At 43.2% G+C, this 18764-nt stretch overlaps 1 protein-coding gene across 1 annotated transcript in view; it reads right to left on the minus strand.

Annotated features, from left to right (window-relative positions):
• The window catches only part of GRK3 (G protein-coupled receptor kinase 3), a 58322-nt gene that overhangs the window by 16974 nt on the left and 22584 nt on the right, over positions 1–18764 (minus strand). Inside the window, exons 3-9 of the mRNA XM_058816700.1 lie at positions 13949–14022; positions 11397–11498; positions 10530–10604; positions 9577–9638; positions 8528–8579; positions 7827–7918; positions 5325–5424 (exon numbers count right to left, since the gene is read on the minus strand). Of these exons, the coding sequence (XP_058672683.1) occupies positions 5325–5424; positions 7827–7918; positions 8528–8579; positions 9577–9638; positions 10530–10604; positions 11397–11498; positions 13949–14022 (557 nt within the window). The remainder of the gene's footprint in view (positions 1–5324; positions 5425–7826; positions 7919–8527; positions 8580–9576; positions 9639–10529; positions 10605–11396; positions 11499–13948; positions 14023–18764) is intronic.

Here is an 18764-nt window from a genome sequence, read left to right on the forward strand (position 1 = left end):
CCAAAGGCAGAGCAGCCCAGGACCCTGCAGGAAGCAGAGCCTCACGTGACTCCAACAATGCCCTGGAGCTGCAGGATGGAGCAGGGAAAGCTCTGGGAACCTCTGACAGGAACTTGCTCCCTTCCCAATTTAGAAACAGCAAAACACGGCGGCCTTGGGCAGAGAGGAAAGGGAGGGACAGGGACACTTCAGAGCCCCTCCTTCCTTCCATGGGAATAAAAAGGTTTATTTATATTTCTAAAACTTTATAAATTTCTAAATATTATAAATATTTATATTTATAAATATTTTTATATCTTTATATATATAATTCATATTTCAGGGATCCCCACAGTGCCAGGGTATTTTATTTGCAGGGTGTCCTGATGAAGGAAGGAATGACGAATCTGACTTCATGTTCTCAGAAAGCTAATTTATTATTTTATATAATAATTAACAAAATTATTATCAATTTAAAATCAATTAAATTAATTAAAATTAATTAAAATTATTTAAATCTATATTTATTATATATTCTATTAAAGAATGCTAAACTATACTACACTAAAGAACACAGAAAGGATACTTATTGAATATTAAAAACATAATAATGAAAAACTCATTACTCTCTCCAGAGTTCAGACACAGCTTGGCCCCAATTGGCCAAAGAGTAATAACAACTCACATCAGAAACTAATGAAAGAATCACCTGTTGGTAAACAACCTCCAAACAAATTCCAGACATGTAAAACATGGAAGAATCAAATGAGATAAGAATTGTTTCCCTTTTCTCTGAGGCTTTTCAGCTTCCCAGGAGAAAACTCCTGGGGGCAAAGTGATTTTTGAGAAAATGTGAGTGCCACACCAGGGTACATCCTGCTCCTCTCCAGCCCAACTGCACTTTGTGTTTTGCTCCCCCCAAATGGGAGGAATGAGTGTGAAACACCTGCACAACATCCAGGAAAAAAAGCCAAATTCCTAAATATAAAATGCAAATTTTAAAAATTTGTAATTTTTTTTTTTCCTAAAAATAAGGAGGCTGATGTGGTGTCTAACACAAGATACCACCTCTGGTTATGAACTCTGTGATGGGGATTATTGTAGCTGCCACTTAACTTCACAACAGCAGCTTTAGCAGAATTATTAACTTAATTTCCTGCATCGACTGGGTAATTCAGAAGTGTCCCCAAGCAGGGCTCCTAAAATTTCAGAGCAATCTAATTACCCAGAAGGATTTAGTGGTAGAATTTAAACTCCACACATAGACAAATAAAAAGGTTTTTCTACACCAGAACATAGCTTGCTTATATTTTTATGGATTTTAAAAATAGAAGTTATCTGGAAGTGTAAATGTGATGCATAACTCTTTTTTTTGTGCAAGCATTCCTAATTTCATCACTACCCTCTCCTTGCTTAACAGAGAGAAAAACTGTACTGCAGTATTTTCCTGACACAAAAACCCCAGCAAAAGGGTATTCTACAGTATTAAAATAAAAAAAACCCACCCTACAGTTATTTTTTTAAAGAACACATAAAGCAATAAAACCAATTTCCCAGGAGAGCAATTCTTCATTGCAGTCAACTTTCTGCTCTGATGAAAATAAGCAACATTATGACATTAATGTGTGAATTAAGACCGGTTTGGAAAGAGTTCCTTACATCCAAACAATCTTGGATTGAGTCCAGAGAACTGCTGAAGTCAAATTTGTGGCAATAAATTAAGTGGAAGGAAAAAAAAAAATTAGAGCAACCAAAAAAATAAAAGTAGAAATGTGATATTTTAAAGACACTAGCACACTAAAAAGTGCTCTAGGAGGAAACCTTTGGGTTTAACTCTTCCCTGAAAGCCAAGCACTAGGCTTTGGGGCACAAAGTGACAGCAAACAGGGGACAAAAGTGGCAGAGCACAGAGCAGCTGTGTCCCAGTTTAACTGGAGGGCAGCTCTGCCCTGACATGTCACTGCTTGAAACACATGAAAACCAACCAAGTACCTGTTCTGCTCCAAAAAACCAGATTATTGCTCTCCTGGGGTGTCCTTCCAGGGCCCTCCAGCTGAGGATAATCTGGGATTGTATTTATCACCCCTTGGAGGAAATTCTGAATGCAGCCATCAGTAAAGTCATCTCAAAAAGATTTGGGTAAGGGCAGCTGTAACTGCTGAGGGTTTTTTGGAAAGAAAAAACTGGGAGCCACGAGAGAGAGGAGGCACAGCCCTGCACAGCCCCAGGCTTGCAACACAGATGGAATGATCCCCTCCTACCCTCAGGAAAAGATTAATGGAAGATTAATCTTTTCCTGATTGATAATCATTCCTTCCATCAGCACCTTGGCACTGCCTGGTTTCACAGGGTCCATCACCACCTTGGTGATTTCCATGTTCCAGTTTTTCAATAAAATCAGGCAATTATTGGCTACTACAGAAATGAAATAAGTTTTTTCTTTTTAACAGAAAGTAAAATCTTTTCCCTACTCTGTGACCTTCCAAGGATTTCACAATGCCTTTTCAGCCTACAGGGCTCTGTGGGAGGGGAAGATGGGGCCTGTGTCTTGCAGAAGAGGAAACCCAAAGCTCGGTGACAGTTTGTCCCCGTTACACCACAGTGACACAGCACTGGCACCAAGGGACACTGAGCCCTGCAGAGCCCAGCTTGGTGCCACCAGGGCCATCCAAGAGGCTCCAGATGCTCTGCAGAGGTGCCTGTTGTACTCCTGAACCCACTGGAAATGGAAAGCTGCTCTCACCACACAGCCAGGGGAGCTCCCTGCTCCAGGGGTGCTGGGGGGAATGCCAGAGCTTGAGGTGGATGAACAGAGCTGATTACACAACCAGCTGTGTCATCTGCACAGCTGTTATTGTGCATTCTGCAGAGACATCTGGACTCCCAGTTAAGTGACTAATTGTGCTGTGATGGATTTCCCAGCTCCACTCTGCTCTGGGCAGTGCAGAACTGTCCCTGGGCACACAGCATGAGCCACTGCAGCCTCCCAGCTTCTGTTCAGGGACTGAAGGAATTCTCTTATTCCACCACCTTCAAACTCATCTCATCCTGCATATTCCAAGCCTCTCCTGTACCTGACCTGAATGAGCAGCACTTTGTACAAAACCTCTCTTCAAAAGTCCTTCAGATTTCTGAGAGTCTGAAAGAAATGTCACTGTAATGAGCTGATAATCCTTAACAAAAGAAACAAATGTTTCCTCCTGCTGCTGCCCCTGCTTAAAGCCTCATTGTGTGCTGGCCTGGGAGAAAACTGCCTCCACCAGCAGCTTCTCATCTGTTTTCTCGTGGAAGCTCTAGACATGCAAATTCACATCCAGTGCTGGAGCCACAGAATCACAAATTAAAGTTAATGGGACAATTATTACTCATTTGCCTCTATTTCTTGTCTAGTCCCTGCTACAGACCCACTCCCCACTGGTTTTCAGGAATCCTGACACACATGGACAAACCACAACTTATCTCTGGTGAAAACAGGTAACTTGATCAAAAAGGGATGAATCCCAGATCCCAGAATGGTTTGGGTTGGAAGGGACCTTCAAGTTCGTCCAGTTCCACCCCTGCAAGGCAGGGACACCTTCCACTGTCCCAGGGTGCTCCAAGCCCTGTCTAACCTTGGACACTCCCAGGGATGGGGCACCCTGGGAATAATTCCCCCATCACTGGAAATAATTCCTTCCTAATATCCCGTCTAACCCTGGCAGTGGGAAGCCAATCTCCCTTGTCCCTTTCTAGCTCTCCTGGAGCCCCTTTAGGCTCTGGAAGCTCTCCTTGGCTTAGTGGTGGCCATGGCAGAGTGGGGACAATGCCTGGATTTGAGCATCTCCAAAGTGTGTCCCGCAGAGAAGATCCCCTGGGCACAGCCCTGGTGCCACACAACACAGTTTGCTCTGTGCCATGCAGGGAATGCTGCCCTTGGCACAGCTCTGGTACAAAACCACACACAATTCCTCCTCATCCTCATCCCTCCTGTCACAGACACATTTTATGGAAAATCCTTTCCTTAGGATTTTTCCTGCTGAGAAGCTGAGAGGCATCAAGAACAAAATGTAAACATTGATTATCTGCAGCTGTGGAATGCAACAGGTGGATCTGTGACTGGTCTCATGTGGTTGTTTCTAATTAATGGCCAATCACAGTCAGCTGGCTCGGACAGAGAGTCTGAGCCACAAACCTTTGTTATTCATTCTTTCTTTTTCTATTCTTAGCTAGCCTTCTGATGAAATCCTTTCTTCTATTCTTTTAGGATAGTTTTAATATAATACATATCATAGTACATAACATTATGATATATATTATAATAAATTCTATAATATTAATAAATAATATTATAAATATAAAAATTAATATATAAATATATAGAAATAATAACATTATAATATTATAGTATTAATGTTATAATATTATATATAATTATATGTTATTATAATATTATAATATTAATATTAATTATGAAATTATAATATGATATTATAATATAATAAATCAAGCCTTCTGAAACATGGAATCAACATTCTCATCTCTTCCCTCATCCTCAGACCCCCGTGAACACCGTCACACCTCCCATATCTGTGGGCACAGGGGCTGTGCCCCCACACTCAGTGTTTAATTCATGCAGCACAAGGTGAGGGAAGTGAACCTTCCTGCCAGCATCACCTGTAGCCATGGCAACCACAGTGTCACTGCAGGGAGGGCAGAGCCACCTCCCATCCTGCCTGCATCCTCTGAGCCCAACACAGCTCAGCCACCAGGCAGTGACCCCAGGGAGCCAACCCCAGGCAGGTGATGGCTTTTTGCACACACCAGGGATGGTTTCAACTTTAAATTTTAATTTATCGCGTTTTAATCCAATTTATAAATAGAACAGATGGCTTGGAATATACCTTGACTCAGCTACAGTACACAGGAAACAAAAAAAAACTGGATATCAGAGTAACAGGAAAGGGAAGATGAACTGGAGTTTTGTCTGCAGGAGCACTTTAGGTCCCACCAAACTACACAAAAAAAAAGTAATCTTTTTTACAAGCCAGAATCGTGTTTTGGAAAAGTTTCAAAGAAAAATACTTTAAAAAGGATATTTAAAACGTCAGGAAAGTGGGAGGATGAATTACCTCAGAAATGGGCACCCCCTCAAGCCTCTGCAGCAAAGATGCTCATTCTATAGGACCCAAACTGATCAAGCACGTTTGGTTTTCCCTTCTCATTTCAGACACACTGCAAGAATCAGGGGGAGGCTCCAGTGGGGGTTAATTTTTGCATGTCACACAAGGGAATTGATGGAATATGCATTATATGTAACAGCTTTTACATTATATGGAAGGAAGAAGGAATAACATAGTGATACTTACTCCTGTACTGACAAGAGACAGCATAATTCTTTCATTTAAGGCTAATGTTTCTCCTTGCTTCATCTTGATTCTCTTCTTATCTAAACATTTCATTGCATACCTGAAAAAAAATAAACATTCAGAAAAAGCAGCAAAATTTCCTCTGTCAGGACTATTCACTGGCAGCCAGGCCATGCACATTTACAGGATCCTGTAAGCAAGACTTCAACCCAGGACTAAAAAAACATCACTTCACTAAAATTAAAAACCTCCAAATTCTCCCAGAATTAACACATTTCCAGCAGAAGCCTCCTGACAGAGAAATGTGCTTTAACAAATAACTCCATGTCCAAACCATTGCAGTGAGATAGGAATTACACAACATATATTCATTTTCTCATACCTACAAGCAAGGATCTACCTTAGGAATTAAATAACAGAAACTCTGTTATGGTACCATTTAATTCCAACAGTTTTCAACTCTATCAGGAAAGCAATATCTTGAACACACGCTGAGTTTTATAAATTTTTTTTCCCCTTAATTTTCTTTCTACTCAGAAAAAGTCAGATACACACAAGAAAGCTTTTTTAGTCTTCTACCATCTGTGCTACACAAATTAATAAAATTTTGCTCACAAAGGATGTTACCCTAACAACCACAGGAGGATATGATCCAGGCTGGGTATTTTTCCAAGCTGTTGGTGAGTTCATTAATAGATATCAGTGAGAAACACATGTGTGCTCCTCCACAGAAGACTCCTAGACATGGGCACTCATGGATTTTTAGGTAATTACCACATTACAGCAGTGTTTCGATGCCCATCCCCATCCAGCCCCAGGGCTTCAGCTTTTGGGAGCTCCAGCTCCCAAAAACAGCCACGTCATTCCTGACATCAATGTGCTGGGAGTGGGGGAGTGAGGGTGAATTTTAAGTTTGCAGACTGGGAATATATTCATGTGTTCCTGCTGAGGAGTCTGTGAAGGGTGAGTAAAAATAACCCCTGACCCTGCCCTGACCAGAGAGAGGCACTGGGGGTGTTCAAGGCTGATGGAAATCACAGAATGGTCTGGGTGGGAAGAGACCTCAAATCCATGGGCAGGGACACCTTCCACCATCCCAGGCTGCTCCAAACCCCATCCAACCTGGCCTTGGGCACTTCCAGGGATGGGGCAGCCACAGCTGCTCTGGGATTCTGTCCCAAATCAAGTCTGCAGCTCTAAGTGCAGCAGAGGCAGCCTGGAGGGGATGGGAGCTGGGTTAGGGATTGTGGTGGTGTTCACAGGGGTTTTAAGTTGAGGGAAGAGATGAGGATCTGACTCCATGTTTCAGAAGACTTGATTTATTATCTTATGATATATATTATATTAAAACTATTCTAAAAGAATAGAAGAAAGGATTTCATCAGAAGGCTGGCTAAGAATAAAAGAAGAAAGAATGATAACAAAGGTTTGTGGCTCGGCTCTGTCCAAGCCAGCTCACCGTGACTGGCCATTAATTAGAAACAACCACATGAGACCAATCACAGATGCACCTGTTGCATTCCACAGCAGCAGATAACCATTGTTTACATTTTGTTCCTGAGGCCTCTCAGCTTCTTAGGAGGAAAAATCCTAAGGAAAGGATTTTCCATAAAAGATGTCTGTAACAAGGGATGGGCACTCAGGTTTGGATCAAGAACTAAACCAAACCTCTACCCAGAAGCTGAACCTCATCTTAAGTTTTGCTTCAAATTGGAAAAAGAAGGTTGGTTTTCCCACATTTTGCTTCCCTTTGCTCTATTTATATCTAATAAAACCTGTCCTTTGCTTCACTTTTCCTGCCCTTCTCACTTCCCAGGGGTTTATCCACCTCCTGCCAGAGCCCAGCTCAGACACTCAGACATGGAGATGGCTGGGACTCTGAGAACTGCCTGCTGAGCCTGCCCCAAGCTAAATAAAATGTTTATTTTTGTACATGGACAACTGAATGAACTGTACATGGACAAAAAGTACCAAAGCAAGAATAAAGCCAGCGTTGTTAGTAAGAGTATTAATATAAATACTTGAAGTCACTGCAGAAATACTGAATGTAATAATAGCAACATTAAGATGTCTTCCACTTGTTAAGAGTCAGAAGTTTATTATTATCAAGGATGTCAGGCACACATAAATGCAAGAGGAGTCAGACATCTGCCCTGCTTCACTTGGAGGGGAAACGTTTAAGGATGGGCTGTGGACTGAAATTGTAGAAGAAAAGCAAGATGAAAGGCTGAGGTGTAAATAAAGAAATGTTCAAAATATTGAGAACACATCTGCATCTTCCACTGGTTTTGACAGGACATTTCCATGTCCCCAGGAGCTGAACAGGATCCACTGAGCCTGCAGTAAGCCAGGAACCAGAATTCTGAGGATAAAACTTCATCACAAAGAACTTTACAGCAATGTGATGCTGCTTCCCAGTGATTTCCTAAGAAATGATTGGAAGGATTTCCTCACTACTCCAGAGGTTATAATCACCTCTGCCACAGAGTGGGTGATACTCACATTTTTCCAGTGTCTGCTTTTCTGCAGCCATACACTTCACCAAATCCCCCTCTTCCTATTATTCTATGTACACTAAAATCATTCATGGTCAGCTGCAAGTGGAAACAGAAACAACAAAACAAAACCTTCATTTTCCCAGCATTAAAAAAAACCTTTATGTGAAAACATCTAAATGATCCATGAATGTGTTGAGATCCTCAACTGTAATTCAACAGCATTCACTGTGTTGGAAAAGGAGCCCCTTATTGTTGATATTTCCATGTACTTGGAAGCACTACAGTGTGAAGTGGCACCAAGGGGAATGAGGCTGCTGTTCCCAAAATCTGCCAGCCTCACTCAGGGCTGTTTTTGCAGCCCAAGTTGTCACACACAAGTGCAGAGGGACAAAAGCTGAGGCCAAGGGAAGGGTGCTGGGATCGCAGACTGGAGTGGGGAAGGGAGGTGCACAGGGATTGGGGCTGGTAAAGAGTAGAAATTCTGGCTCTTCAGCTCTTTCAGCCATTAAAAAAATCAAAATTCCATTAGCTGAGGAAGGCAGAGGGGACATCCAGACAGGAATCATCAGGGCTGTGCCTAAGAATAGCAGAGCAGTGACATCCACCACCCTCCTTAATGAGGCCTTTGCAGAGCAGGATTCAAAACTGAACATTCTCTTTCCTGTATCAGCCTCTGACAAGATAAATATACTTGTGAGTACTTACATGAATATTTAGCTCTACATTTTTCCATTGACAAAATCTAGTAAACTTGTCACTGCAAAAGAAAAAAAAGAAAAGTTTAAAAGTTGTCTGAGACTATTGTGTAGAGTATTACAGGAAATGTCAAGACTCTGATATTTAAAATCTAGTCTGAGCTAGGGCGTGGGGTGGTATTTAATAAATGACAGCCTTCCTTTCACCAACTGTAATCTTACCCCCACCAAGAAAAACAATTCCTAGGCAGAGCACACTCCATGTTCTACATCCTTGGGAGAGAAAGAGAGCAGATAACCTTGTCCCTGCAAGTGCTCACTGTGTCCCCACAGCTCTCTTGCACGGTTTTCAATCATTCCAAGATGGTTTTCAATTTTTAAACAACTGTGTTTGGAACTAACAAACATTTAAATTACATCAAGAGGAAGATAATTATAAAAAAAAAAAAAAAAAACACAGGCAGCTCAATTTATGATAATGAACCTCCCTATACTCCAAGGAACATTTTAAAACTCATTTTATCTTAAAATAGGGAAGACATCAGCAATACCACAGGCTTTGGGAAAAAATATAATAAAATAGTTGCTTATTCCTACATGAATAATTAAGTATTTATTTTCAAAGTAAGAAAATAACAGCTTCATGGAGGCATTTTTATAATTATCACAGAATGGCACCAAACCAGTTTAGAAAATGGATTTGGGGGGTGCTGGTGGCAGCTGAGCTTTCCTGAGCCACACACAGGAGCAGGAAAGGGCTGCTCTGCTGAGCCAAACTTGTGCCTTCAATTCTTTATTACACAGAACATCCCCAAAACCCCAGTTCTGCCTTTTCTCAGCCCAAACTCTAACCTCTGTGTGCCCTGGCTAAGAAATCCCCGAGCTTTCCAGCTGTTCCACTCACACACCCTAACTCTGATCAGGATACCCCACAAAGCTGGGTTAATTTGATTAATCATGCATTAATACACATTTTTAGCCTTATTTACAGCAGTACTGAAAGGACCTGGCTTCCCACTACAGCAGGCAGATAATTCAGGTAATATTCCATGTTCATACCTTTCCATAAATTTTTGAAATATTTTTCCTCGGAGACTATCACAAATTTCTTCTATATATGGCTAAAAAAGGGTGAGGAAACACAATTAGTATTTAAGCAGACAATAAATGGCTTTTTTCAATCCCATCCAACACACAGATCCTGGATTGTCCTAAAGAAGCCTCAACAAAGCATTTTAGCTTTATTTGGCTTTAGGAATCTGAGCAGCTGCCCTGAAGTCAAACACAAAATCAGCTAGGAAACCTTAAGGGGTGTGGGGGCAAAAAATTCTTCTTTCAAATGTATTTAACCAAGAAATTGTCACCCCTGTGGAATCCAAACTTCCCAGAGCTGCTCCCTTCATCTCTGTGGCGCTTCTCTCCTCCCTGTCCTGGCTGAGAGATCAGCACCTTGGAATCCCAGGTGGCTTTTTCCAGGGAAATCCCTCCCCTGGGTGTGTCAGGGCTCAACCTCCCCCCAGGCAGAGCTGAGACATCCCCCAGCACTGCAATCACCAATTTCCAGCTCAGGAGCACTGCAGACATCAGGCAAGGGGCAACCTCCACATTTTTCAGCACATAAAAATCCACCAGATTTAGATAAAAGACACTTGAGCTTACAAACACCCCCATGATGGATTAAGACTATTTCTCCACTGTTGCAGCTCAGTTCAACCTGACAGGATGAGCATCTTCCTGATGGAAAGTGATTTACTCTAAATCATTTAATGGCTCAAAATTACACAACTATAAAAACTCTTCTGTTCACACACCAAGGTATAGTTTGCTTTTCTAAATGTGCTTGAAAATATTATAGATAACAAGAGTAAATTGTGATTTTGACTTGGAAAAGCATTTCAATCCCACTTACAGCACAGAATATGTACCAGTCCCATTTATTCAGTCTCTTTAAAGAGTATTTAAAAAGTCACTTTCTGTCAGAGAAGCTGAATGTTCAGACTGTGAAAGCTCACCTGGAAAAGGCTGGCTGGCACTTGTTTCTTGGCTAAATGTGTTTGTACATGATCTACAGCTTGTTTTGAGAAGGGCTTTTGGAAAAGAAAAAGGAAGATTTCAAACAGTTGGAACTGTCAGGAGTTTCATTTCAGGTCAGAGCACTGTTGTTCTTTTCCCCACACAGAAACACCGACCCCAAGGGGAATCAGTAGGGCCTCCCACAGGTATATTACAGTGAATATTGTGTGAAATGTGCAGAATGATCCAGTAACAGGATTATTCTGAAGCAGAAAAGCAGGAGAGGGGAAGATGAGGAGGAGGAAGGTAAAAATCAAAGGGGGTGATGATCCTCCTTTAACAAATCCATGAAAAATCCCTTTACAGGCACAGCTCCAGAGCCAGAAGCACTCATGAACTTTTTACTAATAAAATAATGCATTTTGGGGGAAATAAGAAAAAAAAAATAAAAGCTTAAACCCTCCACCCAAAGCATGACACCGCCAGAATAAAACACCTGCAAATCCTTCTTTCAAATGAGAGCACATGAAACTGTTAAGAACAGATCAATGGGCCCAAACTTCAGCTAGAGGAAACGTGTCTTTTCAATGACTTTAGCCACATCTCTATACACACACACCCTGCATTTATTTCACCCTTTTGGACACAGACGTTTAGTCTAAAAAATCCTAAACCAGAAAAATCTCCTGACACTTCCTTTGCGTGCCACCAAATTTAATGAAAATCGCAGCACGCCTCAACTTTTACACCTCAATAAAAAAAATAAAAATAAAAAAAGCATCATTCTGAATTTGGCCAAACCCAGATGCTGGATTTCAGAGGGAAATTCCTGCTACCAGGAAGGGGGGAAAGGGCAGGATACCCACGTGGGAACAGGAGAGCAGCTCCTTCATGATGTAGGTGTCGTAGATCTGCCGGCTCCGCGACAGCCGCTCCTCCTCCGAGTCCAGCTTCTCGTACTCCTTGATCTGCAGCACAAGCACACACCACACATCTCCTGGGGATTTCTCACTCTTTGGGTCAAAACAAAGAGTTTTGGCTTGGTCTGAAATTTTATTTTTGGCTTGGGCTGAAGTTTTGTTTTATTGTTTTCTTTATTGATGAAAAATCGCCCATGACAGCACGGTTACAGCTGGGATTTCCCTTTAATATTGGGATTTTCCAATTGTGGAGTCCCATTCCATTGGTGGAATCCTCATTCCTGCAGGGATTTAACAGGATGTGGCACTTGGGGACATGCTCAGTGGTGGCCTTGGCAGTGCTGAGTGAACAGTGGGATTCAATGGGCTGAGAGGGCTCTTCCAACCCAAAAATTCCCTGATCACAGCACATCAGGTCCAAATGTCCAAGAAAGAATATAAAGCACATTTCAAAATGTTCATAGTTCAGCTACACTGTGGATGTGAACCCTAAAAGTGGCTAAAAAACAGTTTTACAAAAGACATCAAGTTTCCTCAGGTGTGCTGTAGGAGATCAGTGTGTTCCAGGTGAAACAAGAGCAACCCCAGACAGTTCATTTACAGAACAAAACCTGACAAGCAGTTCCTGAACAGAAAGTTCACCCAGTCCAAGGGTCCTCTGGAGCATATTTAAGGAAAGAGCTCTTCCAGAAGTGACAAAATGTAAAAAAAGATGCAAGGGGAAAGACTTAGCACTGGCTTTCTGGACCTTCCAGGAGAAACCCTGGGATCCAGATCCCTGGCGGTGAGCAGATCTGCTCTGTGCCACACAACCCCAGCACTGCTTAGCTTGGGAAAACACCTCCAAGATCATCAAATCCAATTATCAAGAGACAAACTGGAACCAACCTACCTCTGGAGGTGGAACATTAATTAAAGTCAGTATCTTTCTAGCTGTACTGCTGGTGTTTGCTGACATGATAAGGCACCAGTCCCACCCCGATCTGCCATCTGTGCTGCTTCCCCCTTGATACCAATTTATAATTAAAATGACTCAAAATGTCTTTGCCCAAGAAACACTTTTAATTAATGCAATGACACAAAATAATTAGCAGTACAGGAAGAAGGCTGATGGATATCTGATTGTCTTATTTGAGAACAACCTCCTATCCCTCAATGTTTGGTTGTTCAAGGACCCAACTCCTCATTCAGTGTTCAGGGGTTTCAGCAGAGCCCCACAGAGATCAAAAGGACAAAAGGATCTCCTCAAAAACTGGGATCAGAATGCATTTGTTTTCAAGTATTTAGAAGCTCTTTTTTTCCTTTTTTTTCCCCCAATTTTCCCCCCTTTTTCTTTTTAATTTCTTTTCTTTTCCTCCTGAAACCGATCGGGATGAATCACTCATCCTGTTAAATGCCTGATCGTGACTCCAGCTGCAGTGATATGAAATCCCTGGAGTACAGAGCTCTTCTACATCAAGCAATTTTTAATGTAGCAATGTACTCAGATTATTCTATGTGTAATAAATGCAGCAAGTAAATCAAATATATATAAAAAAAGGAAAAGCTCCTGGATCCGGTATGTCACAGAGGAAAACACAATGAACCTCTCTTTAAATATCTTTAATGGGATTTTTCCAGAAGTACATGACAAAGCACTGAAATTCTTTTGAGGCAACATTTTGCTAATAACCTAAAAATACAATTTTGAATTGTTTCAGAGATAAAGAGGCAGCCAAAAATATCTTGCTAAATAATCTGGTACAACAGGCCTTTTTGGATTACTTATGACAGTGATATCTTCAGTGTATAAAGAGATGGAAATGATAGAAAAAGATTCTTTATTGACAGCAGGTATCTGATCTGACTGAGGGAATGGAGCCTTGCTGAGGACTGATCTCCAAATTGATCCCAGCTGTTTGTGCTGATAGCAAGGAAAAAAGTTAAATTCTCAGCTCATGAGTGAAGCAGCCAAGGCTATCCCAGCTCTAATTAACCCTGAGCATCAGGCACGGGCAGGTCTGCCCTGAAATCAGCACCTGGGACAGGATTCACTGGGGCTTTATTCAGGGTCACAAATGTAACAAGGAATGAATGATTGAACGGAGCCATGGAGCTCAGACCCTGCAGCAGCAGAGGCTGGGGAGGGCCAGGGCATTCCTTGGAATTGTTGATCCTTTGGGATGTGTCTTACCCAGTGAAGGAGCTGACAGGCACTGTGCATCTCCTGACAAGGGACACAACTCATCCATCTGAAGCCACCTCTGGTGTCCCCTCTGCCACAGCAGCTCCTGAAATACCTGAGCAGCTCCCACCCCTCATCCCTCCACAATCCCCCTCTGCTGCCTTTTCCACGGGTGAAAAACTGCTGGGAAGGACCTGAAGGGTTTCAGTGTCACCTCAACACCAGCAAATTCATCCCAGATCCTTTTCTACCAGTCCACACTGCTGCAATGTCCCTCTCAGCATTCCCTGATGGAGCAGGGCAGCCCCAAAGCTCCATCACCACCAGCACTTACCTCCTCATAGAACTTCAGCTGAGGGACAGCTTCATCGATCTCATTCATGCAATAGTCTTTAAAGAGCAAAAATCCTGGAAAGAAAAACAGAAAAAAATCAGAAAAACTTGTCTCATTACACTTGTAAAAAGGCTCATGAAACCACCTGAGTTCCACCATGGGCTGTATAAACCTGTGTGAGCATCCCCAATTGCCAAGGTTTAGGATTCTGATTCCAGCTCTTCATTTCCAGCACAAAAGGATCCCAAGCCTGCCTCACCTCCCACAGGTGTATTAAGCCCATTACTGCTTCCACCTGCTGAGTATTTGATCAGGCATTTCCATAATGCACAAAAATATCCTGTTCCTCTTCACAGACCACATTTTCTTCTTTTTTTTTTTTTTTCCCAGTAAAAACTAAACACTATTCACGTTTTGGGGGTTTTTTGTAAGAGATTTACCTACATTTCACTGCTGAAGCACAACCTCTTCTGCACTCCCATTTCAGAATTACCGGTTCGTGTTACCTCTAATGGGTTTTATTGCTCAATAAATTACATCAGGGTCTTTACAGTTCCTTTGCAAGTAATTTAGAGCATGACCCCAGCAGGCTGCAGATGAGAATCTTCCATTAGGAGCATTTTAATGCAATGTCACAAGCCTCATCCCATGGAAGCTCTGTCTTTCCCTGCCTCTGAGCTGGCACCTGCTACCCTGGAATTTCACACAGCAATCTGTGGCACAAATGTCCCCATCAGTGCCAAACCCACCCAAAGTCCCCCACTTCCTCAGCCAGACCGTGCACCTCCACCTCTCCTTGCCAGCTTGGCTTTTTGAGGACAAAAAGTGAAATTTTGGGAGCTGATTCAAATTCCTTATTTCCCACATGACGGAACCAGCAGCAGCACGGAGCAGAATCCTGCTGAATGGACTGAACTTTTCTGGGACAATGAACCAAAGATTGGGTAATTAAGAGACTGAAGAGTGGCACAAACAGCTCTGAATGCAGTGAAAGAAAAATCCCTGGCCTTGTCCCAGCTCCTGGCTGGTGCCCAAAAAAACCCACAAACAACAAAAAAACACAACAATAAACCACAAAGACAACTGTGGGAGGAGTGTGAAAATATACCAGCACACATTTCCAGCAGGGCCACGCCAAACATTCCAGCCCTGCTCAGTATTTTCCAAACTTTTTCAATTTAATTATGGCAGAGAAAGAAGAGGTTCCCAAGCCCATGGCACAGGGAACAATCAGAGGCTTATGCAGCCACAGGACACAGGGCTGCTCCTCCCTGAGGCCCCTTGGCACTGCACTGCAAAAACCCAGATATACCCAAAATATACAGACTGAGGGCTCAGCCTGGGGAAGAGAAGGTTGGGGAAAGAACTCACAGCACATTCCAGGATCTGAAGGGGCTGCAGGGAAGGTGGAGAGGCATTTTGCATCAAAAGTTACAGGTTCTGTCTAACGAATCTGTGGGGTTTATGATAGGAGGAAGATGGACAACTGGAGTGACAGGACAAGGGGAATGGCTTCAGACTGAAATAGAAATTTAGATGAGATATATGGAAGAAATCACTCCCTGTGAAGGTGCTGAAGCCCTGGCACAGGCTGCCCAGAGAAGCTGTGCCTGTCCCACCCCTGAAAATGTCCAAGGCCAGGTTGGACAAGACTTGGAGCAACCTGGGATAGTAGAAGGTACTCCTACCCATGGATGATCTTTAAGGTCCCCACCAACCCAAACCATTCAGTGATTCTACAATTCAGACAAATCCAATTAGAGCCTAATGATTCCCCAGACTGGAATTGTTTCTGTTTCGACCTCCCATTCTATCAACAGACCCTGCACTTCCCCTGCAGCACAAAGGAAATCTCCTCCTTTGCTGCTGCTCTTGGATTGAGTGAAAAATGATCAGCCAGAAACTGCAGCTCTCACATAATGGCACAACCAAGTGACAGATGCAGCATTGAGTAAGTGACAGGAGTTTTAAGAAGTTCAGGGGGAGCTGACGAGGAGCACAATAAGCACAGTGAACAGCACACAGAAAAATAAGCCCAGGAACAGAAAGCAGGAATTAATAAAATGATAGCGTTAAGTAACAGCTAAAAAGAACCGGCAATTATTTATGAAATAAAGATGCTGACAGCTTTGGCTTTAAAGATTCCTTCTGCTATAACTATATAATTTCTGCAACAACCAGATCACTGGTTGTTAAGGGAAAGGAAAAATATTTTTTAAGAGCTTCTTCTGGCAACACCAAAGTGATGGATGATATCAATAATACACACACAGAGTGTGAAGCAGCACCCAGCTCCTCTGGGCTCCAGCCTCTGGACAACCATTTTCCCCTTCAGCTTTGTATTTACAATCCCAAGACAAATTTGCCAAGTGCCATGAATTGCACTGACTCTAATTACCAAGGCAAAAATGTCTTTCAAGGAGGGATGAAGGCCACCTCTGAGGTTTGCAGAGGCTCACAGGCAGGAAGGGATGGGCTGGTGGGGAGAGCAGAATCAGGTCAGGCAGCTCAGGCAAAACCAGGTACTCACAGAGCTCATCCTCAGCTGGACAAGGTCCCTGGCACAAGGAGGGGAACCAGGTTAACCCATCTCTTTAAGAACATGAATGTTTACTTCAGTATTTATTCCAAGTAATTGTGTTTTTCCAGCACGAGCACGGGAATTTTGCATGAAATCCTGACTCTAATCAACAGCATCCCTCCACCCCTGGTTTTTGTCTCCAGAATTCAGCCTTTCCCACAATCAAAGAACAAAAATGCTGCTGGTGACCAGCCACACACTCCAGAGCCCTCATCACGTTTGTGGCCTCCACTGGACCCTCTCCAGGAGCTCCTTGTATTTCTTGAGCAGTGCAGACCAGAACTGAACAGCACAGCCCAGATGTGGCCTCACTCAGCAGGATTAAAGCCACCTTCTCATTTTCTATTCTGTGGCATTTTCCTGTCTGTGGCTGTCCCAGTGTCCCCCCCAGGGCAGCAGCCACGGGGGTCAGCACTGGCCTCTGCCTCCTCCAGCAGTCTAAAGGTCACCTGCAGCCACAACACCACCTCCTCATGCCTGTCGGGCAGCTGAGAGCACGGAATAATAAATATAAAATAAACCAGGACAACAACGAGGAGCTCCACCATAAAACACTCGGAGAAAATGACTTATCTAATTCTAACTGGAATTTTATGAGCATCAGATTCAAGTGACCTTTTAACAGGAGTAAATAAAAATCTTATTAAAGCAAACAGGAGTGACTAGGTGAGAGAGCAGAGTTAAAAATAGCCACGTTTAGCCCCGATACAAGCGTTCACAATGTCACTGATTGAAAGGAAGCTGCATCTATTTACAGCAGGCCTGAACGTGGTCCAAAACGCTGATGTAGCCTCTTTCTAGTAGGCAAAATAGCAAATTAGAGAACAAAAATACCAAGCTGTTTCCAAATCCTCCCCAAAACGTGCTGTGTATAAATACAGAACCCTGACAAACAAAGCAGCGGTGACATCTGCACCAGACACGGGCTCCTTTCCCGGGCAGGAAAAGCTTTGGGAATGTGGGATGGTGCTCAGGGCTGCCACACAGGCTCTGTCCCTGCTCAGGGCACTTGGAGGGCTCCAATCTCAGTCATTCCAAGATGAGTCTCGTGATCTTTCTTGCTTGGTGAGCTCGGGAAACAGCAAGAAGCCACGGCCAGAGGATGTCTCATACACTGCACCTCCTGTCAGGACAGTGCAGCAAGGTGGGTCAGGCTGGAAATCAGGAGGAATTTCTTCCCAAAAAGGGTGGTCAGGCATTGGAAGGGGTTGCCCAGGGGGGTTTGGAGTCCCCATCCCTGGAGATGTCCAAGGAATTCCCAGATGGGGCACTCAGTGGTGGTGATTTGGCACAGGTTGGACTCGATGGTTCTGGGAGGAATTTCCTGACCCAAATGATTTTGGGATTCTGGGGCATCTCCTCCCCAGGAATGTCACTTATGTAGAGCTGCCACACCACAGTGACATTACAGCACAGCTGTGTTTAAATCCAGCTGTGGGTGTGTTCAGCCTCCTGAAACAGCCCTCGGTGACCTGCAGATCCATCAGCACCAGGAACAGATCTGGGTCACAGACACAAAACCACACAAAACCTGTGATCCCCACCAGGCTGCAATTGTCACAGAACACCAGGCCAGGCTCAGACTGCTGCTCTGTGCAGTGCCCACACAGAGCTGACACAGCACACAGCAATTCAGGCCACCTAAGAGCTCCACAACTGAGAGAACCACCAATTTCCCTCTCCAGGAACAAAGATCACCGGGGAAAGCTGTGTAGGAATTGTACTCTGGCAAGGTGCAAAGCCACAAGAATCCTCCCAGCCCAGAAAGCATCACACATTCCACTCCTTTCCTTTCCCTTTTCCATTCTTTCCTAATTGAGCCTAATGTTCATTCCCTTTGCATTAAAAATAATACATTATAACAGACTGAAACATATTCCTGTGCATGGAAAGCAGGGGAAAAGAACAAACTGTATTTCATGAGGACGTGCATCCAATGGTGAGGAGAACAGAACAATTTCCCTAGAACAGAACCAAACTGAGCTCAAAATGAGGCTGCAAGTTGCCAGGTAGCCTGTTTAATGAGGTCTAGAAATCGTTATATGAAAATAAGCTTTGGCTAAAAGGTTTTAAGTGTCATCAGAGAAAAACTTTTTATTTCCAGGCCTATTTTCCAATAGGTTTTCACCCAGGGAAATCATTGTTGAAGTCTGATCAGCCTTCTTTCTAAACACCAGACTTGTGCATGCAGGGAGAAGAGCAGGAGAGCTGAGCTGCTCCTCCAGCACTGACTCT

Source organism: Ammospiza caudacuta, chromosome 18, assembly GCF_027887145.1.
Source record: "Ammospiza caudacuta isolate bAmmCau1 chromosome 18, bAmmCau1.pri, whole genome shotgun sequence".
Classification (NCBI taxonomy): domain Eukaryota; kingdom Metazoa; phylum Chordata; class Aves; order Passeriformes; family Passerellidae; genus Ammospiza; species Ammospiza caudacuta.